The 19182-nt window shown below is 36.3% G+C and overlaps 1 protein-coding gene across 1 annotated transcript in view; it reads left to right on the top strand.

Annotated features, from left to right (window-relative positions):
- The window catches only part of LOC137403960 (neurogenic locus notch homolog protein 1-like), a 38187-nt gene that overhangs the window by 7071 nt on the left and 11934 nt on the right, over positions 1-19182 (top strand). Inside the window, exons 3-4 of the mRNA XM_068090097.1 lie at positions 11927-12103; positions 17588-17767. Coding sequence (XP_067946198.1) covers positions 11927-12103; positions 17588-17767 — 357 coding nt within the window. The remainder of the gene's footprint in view (positions 1-11926; positions 12104-17587; positions 17768-19182) is intronic.

The raw sequence follows: 19182 nt of genomic DNA, 5'->3' as shown, positions 1-19182 counted from the left end.
CGGCCATCAGGGATGTGAACTCCTTAAGGAATTTCATATTTAATCCGACACTAAACAATTCTTGTTCGTAGACCAACTAGTGACAGTGGCAGAGGTTTTTCAGTTTATCCGTAGCCACCTCAGTGTGATTAGTCAGTAAAGCTCTTCTAGAATATTCTTAATGCTGAGTTATGACTTTACACCCTCATGTGAGACTTGCTAATCCGTCCAACTGTAACGGAGACGTGTCTGTATGTCTACGAACCACTTGCCTCTCTTGTCTAATAAGCCATGACATAGTTACTGATATAGCCCAAGATCAACGGTACTTTGTGTGAAAGGGAGCTCAAAGTTCAGCATCAATATTGAGTTAGTAGGCTAATGCATGAAAATACCATTAACACTATTTTTTGTTATTATTGTAGTTATTTGATCTTCTAATGGCTTTTTGATAATTTCAGTAAAAATCACATAAAAGCAAGGTTTTATTTTTGCTCAAGCATCATAGGCAAAAAGTAAATTGAAAAAACATGGCAAGGGCGGCTGGTGTGGTGGGAATACTTACTGTGTGAGAACTTGAAGATCCCACAAGCAATACATTAACAATAAGTACAGATTTGAATGATAACCAATTAGTACTTGGTCAGGTTTGTTTGCTGTGTAAATTATTGATAAGAACCCAGTAGGAATACGTTGAGAAATATTTACATGAGATGTTGAGTATACCTTATCACTTACTATCAGTCGCTTTACGTGATTCGCTATTCATACGATACGAAGAGTCGTTGGGCATACCGAATGGTTGTCGAATAACATTGTTACTTGATGATTTTTAATCTCAAGTACTGCACTATATCCAAGTACTGGCAACAATCAACTCAAGTGAGTTGCAGAAAAGCGCCTTATTGGGAACGGCTAAGATCTTGAGGCAAATGCTCAAAGTCCCAGCAATGTTCGGGTTTCTGGTAGGAGACCCAAACTTGAGTAGGCATTACTACCCACTTGGGTTAACTGGGGTGAGAAAACAAGTTTTATATACATATAAATTAATGTAGCAGTAAAACAATGTTATTGGAAGGTTTGAGGGCCTTGTGCTGGAGTTGACTTTTAATGTATTGTTTAAATAAGTTCGCTTTATGATACTTACCTGGTCGCTAGACATTATGAGCAGATGGCCATTGGACTCTGATCACGTATCCCTGAAAGTATGGAAGCATTCTGGTAGTTTTTGCAATTAAAAAGTTTTATTGAATCTCATCATTGAAAACATAGCCTGAGACCTTTGTCAATACAGTCCCCACTTCTTCAAACTCCGCTTCCCAGGACTTTTAATTGTCCTGACGATTGTCCAATACGCCGTGTTTGTCTGAAGAATGACAAGTATGGCTGATAGGTGGGGCTCATGACTGGGCGACTCAAACGACGTGTGCATGTGTGTTTCTCATCACAGTGTTGTACTGCAATTATCGTTTGTTATTATTGTTATTAATATTAATATTATACTGTACCCTTTTGTAGGTATAACCATATTTTACTCTCTCATCTATACTGTATATGCAAATTAAACCATATTGTACCCTAGGAGTATGTGTTCCAGACAATATAGGCATTTAATGTACTGTACTTCATCGTCAATGTCTGGACATGGCCTCGGCTGTATTAGTCTGAACAACCAAAGGTTGTCTGTAGTCATGGTTTATAGGCTATAATAGCTGACCGTCTACACTCTACAGTATAGCAAGCATGTTCAGTTAAGGCTAGAAATGTTCGCTGGTTGTTGTCAAAACCAATTGATAACCATAGTTGACCACTTATCATTGAAAAGGGGAGTGTGTAGGATAACTGCAAGCTTACAGATAAGCCTGAGCTCCAATGATTACAGCAGTCAACTATTTACATGTAGAATAAAAAAATCAGGAAACATTAAAATTTATTCAAATTACATAATGTTTATATTACAATGCATTATATCCTTACATCACGTAGTTTTTGCTAGGGGCTGTGTTTGCCAGTCCATCAGTAGTAATACGCAGAGGTTAGGACAATGTTTCCTCCAATGGGGTTTGAACTCTCAATTTAAACTTGATAGACTGACACTCTACCACCTGCATCAATCGATCGACTTGCTATACATAAGAATAACTGTGCAGGTAGTTATTACACCAGACGACCTCTGATAGTGCACGGGTACTAGCATTATATCTTATTCCGGATTCTCTATGAGAGCCTCTCTAGGGTATCTATGCAAGAATATCGCAAAAACATTTGTATTATTAAAAGGGCTACGTGATAAAACATTTTCATTTACTCCAGAGTGAGTTCATAAGCTTATCATCGTCATGCCACTTTCAACGATGTGTGACTAGCATACAGCAATTTCTTTACCATGACCATGTATGAACCCAATAAAACACAGCAAACAATGAACAAGTTTGCTATAAGGGAAGTGTTCATCTACTGTAGTCTACTAACATTAGGCCATTTGTAAATATCTCACAGCGTCTATTGGTGCATTGACCCAGCCCGACTCAGTCATTCTATACTTATATGTATCCCAATCTATGCAAAAGCTAATGCAATTCTCTTGAGTGTTACTGGAACCCAACTATGTCACTTGCATCCCATCTTGTACCAACAATGCAAGGGAAATCTGAAACCACCCTGTTTATTAGGTTATATTATGCTATATTATAGTATCTATCATAATATTGTATATTACATTATTTGTACAAAAAATTTTTTTTAGATATTAAGCCTACGCAATTTTCGAAGGAAGTCGGAATAAAAATATCATGAAGCATACCGTCTTGACAAGAGAAGTTAATCAATTCTGATTTCATTTTTATGGCAAGCGTCTTAGAGCAGAGATTCTGATAAAAGTATGAGAGTACATTATATCTGGTTTAAGGGCCCAAAAGCAATTAAGGATATTTCTACTAATTACATACCGCATTATAATAGATTCATTATATAAAATAATGTGAAAACATAAATATAAAGACTAAATTATATGTAATACACAAGGTAAACAGATTAATAACAATTAGAAAGAGGTTCCTATTGTCACTTTTATATTAAAACAGCTGATTGGATGTGAAACCTTGGCAATACAGAGTATAGATGGCATGTAGCTAGAGATTGCTATATAAATATGAAGCTAGTCTAACTTTGATTATGCGAGCTACATAGCAACTTATCTTTTTATACATTTATTATGTATTTATATCGCTTATATTTTATCTTAAACTATTATGGCCAGTCTCCCATTTTAGCTTGTTTTTGACTTTTAGCATATCACTTCTTAGTCATTTCTTTCTTGGTTTGCTTTCCTTCGTTTTTTTGTGATGTCATTTTATCGTTGTCGGCCATCTTTATAAACAATTTCATCGTTAAAAACACAAAGCTTTTGCAATGAATTTTAAAACCGATGCTTTTGTTTGTAATTTTATTATTATAGTATCAGAACAATACCTAAAAGTACTAGCAAATAAAAGAAAAATGATCCTTTTCTACAAATATGGCGGCTTTTTCGAGAACGAGCGCATGTGCAAACAACTTGATGACGTCAAAAAATGAAGGATTATTTGTTAAAGCATTACCGTTCTCTTTTTGCATAACTACTAGAGCTGCCGCTAGTCCTCTTGGAGCCCATACTTTTAAATCAGAAAAAACTCACAAGCCCTGTCTAATATTATCTGAACTCTGTAGAACTAAGCCAACTGTAGGAAAGCTGCTTACTGCATACGGATGTACAGATTTACTAAACTACAAAGCTTCAATAAACTTGAATGTTGCGTATTGGAGATTAATTTGTATGAAGAGATTAATATTTGCTCAAATTTTAGACTGTCTGTTTTAATTATACTGTAATTTGTATTTTACATTCTGCAAGCAGATGTTGTCACAAGTCAAGGTTCGACTGCAGCAATGACCTTGACATGTGGACTGACTGTATTACTCATATTGTTTTCTTTATAAGCATAATCAAGGATGAAATATTTTGCCACAATTCTAAAAATGGATAAACATCACGCATTGAGTTTGTCTACAAGCCTGAATGATGCAGCAGGTTTGGTATTTTGTTTGACAAAGCAATGGAGACAGCAGACTGCTCTGCTTGACACACAAATAGTACTTGTGTATCGAGTACTAATCCTGCTGCTTCAATAGTACTTCTACTTGGGACTATTAGAGACACGCATCAATGGGTTTTTTCGAGCACAGGAAGTGGTTAAAAATAATAAAGTGCACTTGATAATTCTCTAGAATCATAGCAGAGAAATATTAATTATATGCAGGGTAATACAGTTCTGCGACTACGTACTAGGTGATGTTCTATCCACATAGTGATTACATGATACTGGTATGACTAGGTGTTTACTATACTGACAATCTATATATTTATATATTGAGGATATATATATATATAACTGTGGGATATATATATAACTATCGGATATATATATATATATATATATATCTCCCACAGTTTGTTACCTATTTTTGTTGTCTGTCATCATTTGGTATCTGTTCAGCTGTAGCGATTGAAATCTAGCAATGCAAAATCTGTATCACAGAAGATTTGATCTCGAAACCTCCTATTCACAAGGCGATAAGCTAACCCATTAAACTACACGGGATGCAATGAATTCATTGGGCAATATGAGCCATTATTTGGGTTAAAATATGCATAGTGACTCTGCGTTACGGCAATGTCGCTAAAGCTTACTCTCACGGTTCTTATTAGTAACTTTAGCAATACGGATACTAACTTACTCAAATTAGCCAATGACAACTACATTACCTGCCATTGTTTATAAACTGTCTTTTAATACTCGTGCACCACCGGGGATTCATCTAGTCGAAGCATATGGTGGTGTCCAGTGAAACCAACTCACATCATATCATATATCTTATCATCTACCATATTACATCTTACACCCTAATATCATAAAAATTTCCTTTTTAGATATTTTTGAATATCTATATGATTAATCTTTTTCCACACAGCCTGATTTGTTTTTGTTGGCGGTGGCTAGTGACACAAACTTGAAGTAGAATCAAATTTTGGACGAGTCTATAGCTACAGTCATATCGGGTTTGGAGAGAAAAATTAATGCCGGGGCCACATGGCAACCGAAGTCAAGGTTTCACGGTTGGAATCTTCTGTTGGGGAAAAGCCAAAGACACTGAAACAAAAAACTGGCAACCGAATGACTCAAGTTATGCTCAGTACGATTTGGCTAGGTATTACCATAGCTAGTGTTTGATTGGACAATATATTATTAGCGATTGTAATATTTATGTTATGTCATCACAAACAGTTGATTCAATTGTGAGTCAAAATGTAATAAATGGAATTGATCAATCATATGGCAAGAAGTAATGTAGCTAGATTAGTATCAATTTGTTTTAATTGTGTTCTCCTGCTTGACCATGCCATACCAATTGTGGTGGCTTTAGCCGAGATATGCCAGCTTGGGATGCTATGCGACTACAGCTTAATGATATACGAAAACAAATTTGCAATCACTGAAAATGAACTATAAAAACCTTTTATGTAAACATAAGAAAAAACGTTCTGCACGTTACCTACATTTTAACAACCCACTGGTAGCAGCGATTGACAGCATTCGAACAACCAATAGCAGATTGCAAAAGCTGTGCAGCAATGACACATGTCGTAATTGTTACCTCCGGCCATTTCAGCTGCATATATAGATTTAGTTCATGATTATGTTATGACTATGATTATACAAATCACTAACCAACTATCTATGGAAACAGATGGCAACCTTTTAGTATTTTCTGTGAACATTTGACTGCGCGTGTCGCGGCCCCACATTATCTATCTGAGCCTATCATTCAGCGGGTTTCCATGCTTAAAATGAATTCGGAGTTGACCTCCTCAAAGTTTGCATAAACAACAATGGCTTTAAGTGAAAAATTTCTTTACGTTAGAGGAGTTAAGCCTGAGAAGAGGTCGACTCCAGTGCATTGAAAATCTGTACAATCGGTAGGTTCAGTTATATAATGAATAAGGTAATAAAATAAATAAAAAGGTAATTATCTCATCATTGTTGTCTGATCAACCTTATCATTGGCAATAGTAGTTGAAATATACTTGTGCGGCAGTGTGATGAACTGCGCTGCATTTTTTACCTCCACTCGGCAGAGCTTAATTGGGTATTATCGATTCAAATCCACAGGAAGTGATCGTTTCTGCAACATCGAGTAGTAGTCTCACTGCGAATGCCTTCGCACATATTGTGCGAAGTGAAATGGCATCGAATTCATTCAGACTTTACTGTTTCTATGATTCGTAGTGGAAGAAACTCCGAATCCGCTCGAAGCATGGAAACCCAGTAATTATGTCCTGACTACAATGGTTAATGTTGCACTCGTAAGCAAGCGCCAATGTTTCAACAGATCCTTGATATCTGTACATCGGTTGGTCAGATTGCTTTTACATCGCATTGCTTCCACCTTATTGGCTAACTCTGCAGTTTTTGAATTTTGTTACCATAAATAATTGGCCTATCATATCAATAATTACTTTTACAAGTAAACAACATTAAACATTATTATTAAAATGGCCTTCAACTCATCATTTTATTGGCAATATGCGCATAGCTCAAATATTATTGAAATATAATAACCTGGTATCTACAGTAATCCCTCGTTTTTCGTGGTTACTGGAGGCCGGCGCATCACTCCCCCTCCGATAAGTGAAAACTCGCTAAATATAAACTTATAAACTCATATTTATCAAATCGTAAGCATTTTTCATTTTTTCTTTTTTTCTGTTCTCATTAGACAGTTCTGAGGGTTGAAGCTGTTTAAAAGGCATGATAGAAGGTGTCACAAGCTTTTTGCTCTTCGCAAACATAACAGGCAAACAGTGAAACAGTGAAACAGTGAAACAGCGAAACAATGCTTTAGGAGCCACCAAAGCATTATGGGCGACTGCCATTGCAATAATGTTTGCGGAAGGTTCTAACTGGGTCGGAGTATGAGAGAGATTTGTATGTTTTACGAATTGTTGTCTTTTTATTTTTGATATTTTTCATCCAGCGAAGTATTGAAGCCTCAAAGGTTGGATCCCAACATAGCGAGAGATTACCGTAGGACATTGATGAGACTGATTAGCCAACCATCTGGTTGCTTCACTGTTTTGATGCAAGCATCATAACAGTGAAGCATCGCTTGATGTCGTCATGCCTTGCTATAGCTATACACGATCATACAACTCGCTGTATCAATAACATGACTCGTCTTAAGACCAGAGTGGGTAGACAGTTGAAATTCAAACAACAATTTATTATGTCAAGCCTGCCCAAACCTATCGGGTGCGAACGAAGCCACCCTCAAATGAAATCAATTGTATTATGGATAAATAGGCAAGGATAACATAAAGGTTAGCCAAGCATTTCGTTACGTCTCGTGTGTTTGTGAAATGATACCATCTATTTTATCGGAGCCTCTTATACCGTAATGACAATTGTGGGAAACATTGAAAGAGATGCTTGCGTTGATATTCCCATGCGTACTTGGGTGCACATGACGCTCCCTGTGCCCTGGGAAATTTATTCACATGTGGGCTGACTTCTCTAGCTAAAAAACTCAGCTAAAATTATATAGGCTAATGTAAACTGGAGGAAACCATTCCAAGCCTTAAATCCTAAATGATAAATTATTATCTGTCAAGCGAAGAGGGATTGTTTACAAAGCAGAGCCCTCACGGTAAAATATCACAACTGGAAATGGGAGTAGGACAGGAAGTTCCTCATTAAAATAACGTTAAAAAAGTTTTATGCTGTTTGCTATGCCAAACTATAGGATTGATTTAGTAGTATACTAGGTTATTCTGCTAATCAAGTGATTTGCTCTCCGATTTCAATGGGATCTCGTTAACGGAATTTCAATAGTGAATATTACGCGTAAACTTCCGAGGTTACTAAATATTGCATACTGTTCATTGCTTCCGGCTGTTTAGTAAATTAAGTTTATCATATTTCATACTATTCATTACCTCGGAACTCTTTCATGACAAAATTTCTGCAGCAGAATCAATACATTTCACAAACCAAAGCTATGTTTAATATTTTTTATTTTAGTGAAACAGGCAGCAAAGAAACCGCTATCGTTTTTGTAGCTCGATCAAAACCTATTCTCTAATGTAAAACTATAATAGTTGTCAGAAATATCTGAGGCCCAGTTTTAAAGAATTTCACTAACTGAAAGACATTTAAGTCATGGTTTACAATATCTTCTTTCCATCCATCCTAAACCAAAAGTAGAAAAGTTTGAAGTTAGCGATAATATGATGTGAATTTTGAGTAAAAAGAAAATTAACTGGTTCATTTTTGTTTTAGTTTTCTTTACTATTGTATGGCCTAATTTGAAAAACATTTCTATTTTTGAAATTAAATTATTGCCAATAAAGTACTATATATATAGCGACATGATAACCCAATATTCCAAATTCACTGTTACAAAATCTGCATTGATCCTTTAACTCTATGATCCATGCTTTTGTGTAGGTACTAAGACAAGCCATTATAAAGGCTCTCGGTAGAATAAATGATATACGCGAGCTGTTATAAAGGCTTTCGGTAGTTGCCGAATTACAATGCTAAAATACTTTGAGTTGGTACTTCAGATCCTGAAACAAAAGCTTGCAGTAAGATTAAAAATACAAGCAGAAAATAAGAGCTTAGTTTGGTTGGCTCATACAAAGTACTATACGTATTTGAGAATATCATTTTTACATGTATGTATATCAGAGGCTACAGTAAATGTTCAACAATGTTTAGTTTATATAATGCAAGTCTGCTGTAATAGATCATGATTAAGTCAAGAGGTTTCAAAACTTGGAATTATCGTACAACCAACTGATAACTATAAAACTATTCCGGTGCAATCGAGAAACAGCACATCGTCGGGGAGACAATTTTAGCTAGATCCCTATTGATAGGATGGAGCGCTGCTAATGTAGGATTGACATACAACTAGACAATGGTAGTTTTCAACAAATTGCGTGCTCACTCTCAATCAGTACCTAGTCTCTAATACTATCTTTGTATATCAATCTAGCAGAAGTGTACTTGAAAGCTTTACTCAGGGTCAGTCTGTCTGTTTTAACAACAATAGACTATTATGATTCTGATAGCCAGCTTAAGCAAACGCCACATGAAAGACTGCTGCAAAGCGAATGTGAATTTATGAAAATGTAATGTTGGGGAATTTTAGTGAATATTGTGATTTTCATAGCACGTGATTGACAGATATGGGCAGGCACCTCAATACTCACCAAATGTCTAACAATTTACAATAATATTTTCTGTAGCAAGAGCCTTCTCTATTCGTTTCCACAGTTAAAGGTTGGGGGATGATTGGAGTAAAGATTGCTTTAAATGAGATGTGAATTCATAACATTATGATTTGCAGCATGACCCTCCAGCTCCTGCGCCATTCAGTCACCATCTAGGTTTTCAGGGTAATTCTTCATATACACACTACAAATGATGATCTCTCATGGCACACTAGTCCACCTATAGTACTAGTTTATATATATAAATCTCAGTGTTTGTCTTTTTGTTAAACTCTGTGTCCAGTTATAGCAACTAAAATCTATCAATGAAAAATCTGCATGGCACTAGATTTGATCTCGGGACTTCTGAATCTACAGGCAGCGAACTTAACCATTAAAGGTTGATTTGCAACCAAATTTACATTACAGTTATTTGGTAGCAAAAGATTCACCATGTCTTACTCTGCTGTGTTGTAGGTGCAAAATATGTGGAAATGTGATTACAAGCTCTTAAAAGCTCAAAAACAAACAGTTAATCACAGCCATCACGGAAACGCCGTAGTTTGGAATCTCTTTATTTCGGCGACGTACCCAAACATTGTGGTTATTGTTTTGACACGTGATGTTATCATGTGAAATTAAAGGCCAATAAAAGGCTCAATATAAAACGTTTCGTAGCACTAGTTTTGGACAAACACTTTGAGTTTTACCAGAAAGCCCGTATCAAATATAGATGCTCGCTACTTTATAGTTTTGTTTCAGCCTGGTCTAATCATCTAGTCTGATCATGTGACCCATATTTCCTGCCAAATAGCGCGAACAATTTCTGCAGCATTTTTCGACTATTGCAGGTGACCAACAGGTTTCTCATGTTTATCAGAAGATGTTATGCACTCCTTCAAGTGAGGGTTAAAAAATTAAACGAATTTGTACGGTAGGTTTTGAGATATCAGTGCTCAAAGTGACAGCATTACGATGACGATAAAACAGATGCTTAAGGACAATAGACATGTTTTTATTAAATGCGTGAAGTATATTTGTGAAAACATTTCGACGAATGAGGTTGCATGAAAGTGTGTATAGAAGCCATCGTGTTCAATTAAATCCCATTTGAGCCGTTTTGGAGAGGGATTCCAATCTACAGCGTTTTCGTGATGGCTGCGATTAATTATTCGTTTTTTAGCTTTTAAGAGCTTGTAATCACATTTCCACATATTTTTCACCTACAACACAGCAGAGTAAGACATGGTGAATCTTTTGATACAAAGTAACTATAATGTTAATTTTGTTGCAAGTCAACCTTCAAGCTACCCAGAGTATAGCGGATTCATTGGCAAATAGTCATTATATTGGTTAAGATACTCACACATAAAGTGTTGCTTGTGGTTAATAACTGGCACGGTTGACTGTTACTCATAATGATTGTTAAGCTTGCCCAAGACATGGGTATGTTTTAGTAAATATTATAGTAAAGATCTAGCTTTCTAGGTAAGTTACTCAAATTTATTAGGTAATTATTCTATTATCCTCGCAACGTCGGGCATATGGCTAGAACCTATATAAAAAGAAATGTGTAAACATCTCTTGTAGCCCTATCATTTTATTTATTTTATTGCTTCCACTGTAATCGCTATAATCGCTATAATCACTGAGTCAGAGGATGTTGTGGAGCTTTTATTAAGATAGATCTTACTAGGTACGTTGTATTTGTATCGAGTTTTTCGAGCACCAATTGCTTGCTAAAGAATTAAAATCAAACAGTTTCCAAACGCAATCTTTGTTATAATAAGAGCCGTGTCTCTCTGAGGCTAGGGTTAGAGGTTGAAGGTTAGAGTTTAGGATAAAAGACTGTTTCATACAAGATCTAAACCCATGACATTCAGCTTGGTTGACCAACACTAACACCTGCAACAATCGACCACCTTTCAGGAATTTGGAATAATTGTGCTGATACATAATATCTGTGCTTTATAGGCAGACCTGCCAATCCCTCATGGTACGCTAGGCTGCTGGGTACTAGCATAATATTATAATGTTATTGCAACGATTTGAAGATCTGGATTTCATAAGGTTTTATGTTCATTTGATTAAAAAGTGTTAAACTATTACAAAAATAGCATATGCAGAATCTCACATTTTAGCCTTCTTAAAAATGTTGAAAATACCCCAGTGTAAAATATTTTTACTGTGTGTATGCATTCATGAAGAGCTGTGTAGGCAGCATAGTTGGCAACATTTGAATGCGTAAATACCGACAGAGAGACAAATAAAATAATATATATAAGATACATATATTTTATATATATATCTGATTTATTTTATAAAAAAATATATATAAGATACATATATTTTATATATATATCTGATTTATTTTATAAAAAAATATATATAAGATACATATATTTTATATATATATATGATTTATTTTATAAAAAAATATATAAAGTATAAATACCTTATTTATAAAAATAAATAAGATAATATGTCATAGATCAAAATATTAAAAAGTTATTTCTCATTTACCGTTCCTAAATATTGGGATTGTAAGGCAGAAAATTTTGAGTCATCAAGCGTTGGATTTTTATGATTATTTATCAAATTTGTTAACTCACAGTTATACTGTTTCTATTGCAGTGTATGAGTTAGCAGAAGACAACTCTTGTACTGTTGTGGCAAGGGAAGCTGAGAATGTAGACATTCTCTGCGCGCTTCCAGTAAACGGTTGTAAGAATCAGACATCGGCTACCATCACATGGATATTCAGCTCTCGACGATACCGTAAAGAGATTAAGGAAACCAACGAGGAATATGGTAAGTGGATGAAATAAGGTGGGAATGGAAAAGGTTGGGATGAGAAGTTTTACGTGCACAGCTAAACAACTCTATTAATATTCCAGCTAGATGTGATTATTTGTGTGAGCAAATCCTCGAAGATGGAGTATGACGTCTGCTTATCTTACTGCAAGCAGAGGCTGTGTATGTTTTTAAGAGTGTTGTACTAATAATGGCTCTATATTCTTGTCTGGATGTGTCTGAGTCTAGTGGCAAGGAGACTTCAATGACTGAATACATGCCCAGTTGTAGAGAGCAGTTTATGGTTTGGATGTCATTTTTGTTGCCACCAATGTCCTTTAGTTGGTTTTTGAAGGGGCTGTACATGTTTTTAAAAGCGTTGTTGCACAAAAAATGGCTCTATATTTTTGGCTGGACATGTCTGAGTCCAGTGGTAAAGGTACCTTGATGACTGGAGACATGCCCAGTTGCTGAGGGCAGTTTAAAGTTAGATGTCATTCCAATCACCACTGCTGGCCTTTCTAGGAGTTGAACCCCAACCAGTTGTTTGAAGATCAGGCATTCTCGACCTTTAGGCCACTGGGTCACATTAAAGCATTTCTATTCGCCATGCCGTAAAAGATCTGTCTGCAGATCTTCAGTGTTTTCATTTTTCCATCATCACTGAAGATGCTGAAAAAGTTATAAAAAATTTAAGGTGTAATGAAGTCTTTATTGTTAGATGTTGAAAGTAAAGGTATATCTTATGTTTCGGCCAGAATCACGTAATATATGAAAATATTCAAAAACACAAGAATGTTCGGTTGAAACTCAATGGTCAAACGCATGCATGTTGAAATCGTCGACAAAACGCTTTCAATTGGCTGAACAAATTTACAGCGAGCGCGATTTTAGCAGCTTTTGCAATTGATATAGTCTAAGACACGTATAATAGCGCGCAAGAAAAATACTAATACAATTCACCATAGAAAGGGGTACCATCTCTAGCGTAATCTAATCAGTTGCATCGTATTTACTTGGTTGAGTTACGTTGGTATTATCCTTGTATGTCGTTATATGTCTCGGACTATACCAATCACAAAAGCTGCTAAAATTACATTCACTAATAATTTGCTTAGCCAGTTGACATTTGCACAGTTTTGACAATCTTCTGAGTTTAGGCCGGATATTTTCGTATTTCCAAATATTTTTTCGTAAATTTCTTGATTTCGGCTTAAAAATCCGACACATGTGGCTATACCTTTAGGATTAGACTTTCAAAATATTGCTTTTGCCATTCCAACTCCAGCGTTTGGCCTAAACTCAGAGTGACTTGCATGTAAATGCCCAATACCCTAACTAAAAACAATAAGTTGGAAGCGTATCAAGGACTCACATGTCATGAGGCGTCCATGGTAACTAGTCTATCCTTCCGCCTGCCTACTATTGTTCCAAAATAAACATGTCTCACCGTGTCAATAAAAGTTTCGACTAGACCGTATTCTTAAACTTTTATAGGATATTATGCAAATATATCAAGTTTCTTTCTATTGTTTGTTGCGCTAAATAGCAAATATTGATACACTCTGATAAACATGTTGGTACCCAAGAACTGATTTATAGCAGGAAAAAACAAACATTCCATCAGTGTATCTTGGCTGCTAGGAAGAAACCCTTTGACTCTTTCGCTACCACGAGCCGCGTAGTATAGCTTGACAAAGTGTTTGCATATGGCTAAGAGTTGCATGCCCCGACAATGCGCAGGGTTTCTTTCATGTTCAAATAGCCTGCAAATATATGCTCAAGAGGAAAGTTTTCCAAAACCGGACGAAGTTTTGAAACCAAATATATTAGAAACCTGGCTGAAGGCACAGAGAGCATATGCACGGGAAGTTTGGATGAAATCAGACAAAAAATGTGGAAACGCATACTAACAGACAGACACACAATGACATACTAGGATTTATTAATATCGAAATTTTGCTTTTATCGGCATTGGCTAGTGACATGAAGTTAAGATGAAGGTCACATGAAGTGAAGGTCACATGAAGTGAAGGTCACATGAAGTGAAGGTCACATGAAGTGAAGGTCACATGAAGTGAAGTTCACATTAAATATACGTCACTAGTAAATTCACTAGTAACCTCACTCGTAAACTAAACCTCACTAGTAAATTCATGTTTCACCTAACCAGACTGAGGAACTTATCCTGACGACTTTGTGCTGAGTCTATTTCCTCCGCGCTAGATGTAGTTCTATTTATGCCATGTCAGAGATACAGACTCAAAATAAAAGTGAATTCGACCATATGAAAACATTCTTGTACCAGTGGAACATCACTGAGCACAAACATACAGCCAGTTACTCCAGAAGTTACTAGACAACGGTCTAAGAAGCAGACTATCTAAAAATACCATGTTACTCTTGGCATAGGCCGATGTGCATGACTCTGAAATAAACAGAGGCAGACACGGTCAGAAATTGCTATGGCTTTTATAATCTGTCTCATTAAAAGTTGAGGCCGTGATTGATATGTTTTCAGAGTCATGCAACACCACAGAGTGTCAAAGGATCATACAAACTTTTTCTAGTCTACTAGTTGCCTCTTTACAAGGCACACTCAGAGCTACCAGCTAGTAAATCCTTTGCATATCCATAGTTAGGAAAATCTCACGAGCCATCAATCTGTCTGAAGCAAGCTCTATGAAGGACACACCAGAACAGACATACATCATGCTTCCATGCGAATGATCAACTAGTTTGTGTCATTCGCAGGATGGCAACAGCAAAATCTCGCAAGTTTTTTTAGTCGCAAATTTTTATCGAACATTTCATGTTTGCGAAAGATGGAAACAGCACTTGCGAATTATGCGCAAAAAATGCCATGCGGGCTATTCCATTTTAAACATTTTCAACACTTCAGTCATGCCTATTTTAAAAGTGTACTGCTAAGCGAGACAAGAGTGCACCATTATGACCTCTGACCTCTAACGTAAAACTCCTTATCTTTTTTAACAACACTCAATGCTCATAGAGATGTGCGATATGACGATTTAATTGTTTGGAGGCGATTTTGAAGGTAGATGATTTGAAAATCGCCACCATTTAAAGAGATACTCGCCATTGCATAAATTATATATATAAATGATATAATCGTGTAATGGTGATTTATCTCACACCTGACAAGTTGCAGACTGAGTGATACCGGAACTAAAACACAGTCCTTCTAGTCTTATAATAAGCTCATACCAGGGCCTTTCAAGTGCTCCGGCATTCATGAAAAAAATGTTTCTAATTATTACAAACACGGAACAGTTTCTTTCTAAGTTAAAATATAAAAATAAAACTTAACAAATATTTACAAGTCTTTCTACCTAATAATAATATCGCTATATAATGCGAATAATCTATAAATATACGATTCACAATATTTCACGATAGCAAATTTACAGTATCGAATTGTATGGTGATTTGTGGAAATCGCGAAGCTGTAATTGCACGGTAACTCAAAGTGCACACAATTCCAAATCTACATCATCCATACAGTGGGAACATAGGGATAGAATTGGTCTGATGGTAATTGTAATGTATTGCAGGTTGATATATTATCTTAGCTTGTTTTCTACCATAATAGTGTAGCGTTAATTTTATTCAGATACCAGTAATTTTGTCTTTCGATTGTGATTGCGAACAACAATAGCACGCGGTTGTCTACAAAACTGCCTTATAAGCCAGCGAGCAGGGACTCAAACCACTTTTCTTTAGCAGCTCTCGTGAAAAACTTTCATCTTACAAAGAGAACACACATGTGGACCTAAAAATGAATATGGATACAAAGACATAAAATTTTGCTACCTGCAAATCATTGAATCAATCATGTAATGGCTTAGCTGCCTATGGCATCTGAGTATTAGATACTGTAAGCTCATCCTGCATACAGAGCTGTGTGATTTATTATCTGTCTACACGCTAACGCGTGTAGACATGTTATCTGTCAAATGCATTACATTTATTAGCTAGCTTCTTAGTTTTCTGTTATATAAAATTAGTAAGCTGGCAGTCATGTGTACTGTGAGAGATCATCATGTGTAATAACTACGTGTACAATTATTCATAGTTCTGCAAGGTAGTAGAGTGGGGCAGTTGCTAGTGTGCCTGGCTGCTGAGCTGAATATTAGAGTTAGAATCCTGCGTGATGCATTTTTTTCCTAACCTCGAAGCATGGCTTCGGACGGATATACACGGCTCTTATTATAGTAAAGATAAAGGAATTTAGCAAACCAGAGATGAACTTCTGTTAGCGGCAGACTCCCTTAGCTGTAACTACTGATCCGGATAAGTCTTTCTTAACTGGTTTGATAGCATCTGTACTTACTCAGCCACTTAGATTAAGACTAGTCTCATGTATTTCAGTAAAATACTACCAGCTGTAGGAGATTCATAAAGCCTTGCCATTAGTAAATTTACCGATGACTTCATGGCATCACGTTTATAAAAAAGTAGCTTTCTATTTGGGATGCTTAAGTTGTATGAGTACCTGCTAGTAGCTGTCTATTTGAAATGCTTGTGAGAGTTGTACGAGTACCTGCTGGTGGCTGTCTATTTGAAATGCTTGTGAGAGTTGTATTAGGACCTGCTAGTGGCTGTCTATTTGAAATGCTTGGGAGAGTTGTATGAGTACCTGCTGGTGGCTGTCTATTTGAATTGTTTGTGAGAGTTGTATGAGTACCTGCTGGTGGCTGTCTATCTGAAATGCTTGCGAGAGTTGTATGAGTATCTGCTGGTGGCTGTCTATCTGAAATGCTTGTGAGAGTTGTATGAGTACCTGCAGGTGGCATCAGTTTGTTACTAGTCAGCCTGTCTAGCTTCCTTGCTGTCTATAGTTGAGACTGATTATTTTACCATGAGTGTGTGAAGATACCACAAGAAAAATCTTATATGAAGGTAAATGCGGTTGATGACAGGTGCATATATTAATGTGCACTCTGACAATAAACTAAAAAGTTTCGTTAATCTTATTTCTTCCTTTAGTTAGTGTTTGTTGCTGGATACTCTTTCTAAGTAATATAGCTTTATCACCTTACAGGTTCCAAAATAGCCTGCAAAATCTAACTTGTTTGCAGCTATGATTTTTGCAATTTTTCTTTACTGGTTAGCTCGCAGTTTAGAATTTACTATAACAAGAGTCATGTCTGTCCAAAACCACCCTAAGAATGTTAGGAAAAAAATTTCCCCACATGGCAATCAAACCCAGATCATCAACTTCCCAGCCAAGTACACTACCAGCTGCACCACTCAATCATCTTGCTGTGTCAGGGAATGATTGTGCACATAGTTATTATACACGCCAATCTCTCACAGCGCAGAGGACTGCCAGGGTACTAGTCATGTATAAGTGTACATGGAGTGTGCATATATAAGTGTACGTATATAAGTGTACAGTGTACATATATAAGTGTACATGGACATATATGAGTGCACATGTTTACCGAGTACAGTAACTGGCTGAAATGTCTTTGGCAGGTGTTTGGAATGAGCTCAAGTTTGACAATAACCAACTCACTTCGTTGCTGAGGGTGCGAGATATTGACAAAGATGAGGATGCGGGTACCTACACATGCAGCCTGACTTGTGAGGTTGGCAGTGAACCTACGCTAAGCCGTGCCATGGAAATATGTATCCGCGATGCCACAACTGGCCTGAGTAAGCCTGAGAATCTTGGAATTGTTTATCAATTATTACCTGCGACTGTACTCCTCAAATTATTACCTGCGACTGCACTCACCATATTATTACCTGCGGCTGCATTCACCATATTATTACCTGCGACTGTACTCACCATATTATTACCTGCGACTGTACTCACCATATTATTACCTGCAACTGTACTCATCATACTATTACCTGCGACCTTACTCACCATATTGTTACCTGCGACTGTATTCACCATATTATTACCTGCGACTGTACTCACCGTATTATTACCTGCGACTGTACTCACCATATTATTACCTGCGACTGTACTCACCATATTATTACCTGCAACTGTACTCACCATATTATTACCTGCGACTGTACTCATCATATTATTACCTGCGATTGTACTCACCATATTATTACCTATGACTGTACTCCCCATATTATTACCTGTGACTGTACTCACCATACTATGCTAATGTTAAGTGCCCATACATAGACATGTACTTCATGACTTCTTTGCAATAAACACGATGCCAGTTAGTAAAAAAATGAATATTCATGAAAATTTATGCTTAGCTATTTCATTGCTTTATTCAAGCCCAATGCCTCTGATAAATTCACCTGAGAATATTTTTGTTTAAAATATGCATGCTGATAAAAATTTACATTTGGAAAACTTGCTACACCTGCCCAAGCTTGTCGTTAGACCAGCATTAAAGTAATCAAGGCTACCTTCCTTTGTTGAGTACCTCATACATTATAGCCCTCTCATACATATGCATACATATACTAGTATGTTAGTATTTCGCCTTCAGTCTTCATTATAGCCTACATCAGATTGAAGATAACTTTATCGTCTATTGAGTGTGTAAATTAACAGCAATTCACAGTTTTGACAGCAACATGTTGATATACTTAATAAGGTTTGGTTCTTTAATAGTTTCTACTAAAACTAGAAACATTTTTTAAACTCACTGTATCGCATTTGCACTGCATCTCCAAAAAGCTACCAATTTGTCCTCACAGATCAGTGCAAGCATGGATCTGGCTTTTCTATATTTTAATTATATAACTTATAATCATTAAGCAAACACATATTAGACAAATTTATGATGGTACTTCTAAAATGTCAGTGAAAAAGATTTCGTGTGCCCACAAAAAATCTGCTTGCAATTATGGCCTCCAAATCATTTGTACCAAGTTGAAGTAGTTTGTGCCAATTAAACAATAGTATAGAGTTGTTTCTCAGCACAGTAATTGCGGCTCTTTGCTTGTTTGTTTGTTTGTTTGTTTGTTTGTGTTAACGAACGATCCTGCACTTACTTTTGTTTACAAAACTTTACTTTTCTACAAGAAACTGATACACAGCAATAATTCTATATTACCATTAGCTGTTCTATAAGTCATTGTGTATTACT

Source organism: Watersipora subatra, chromosome 9, assembly GCF_963576615.1.
Source record: "Watersipora subatra chromosome 9, tzWatSuba1.1, whole genome shotgun sequence".
NCBI classification, from domain to species: domain Eukaryota; kingdom Metazoa; phylum Bryozoa; class Gymnolaemata; order Cheilostomatida; family Watersiporidae; genus Watersipora; species Watersipora subatra.
Note: the sequence above shows the minus strand (reverse complement) of the source record. Positions and strands in the feature narration are given on the sequence as shown.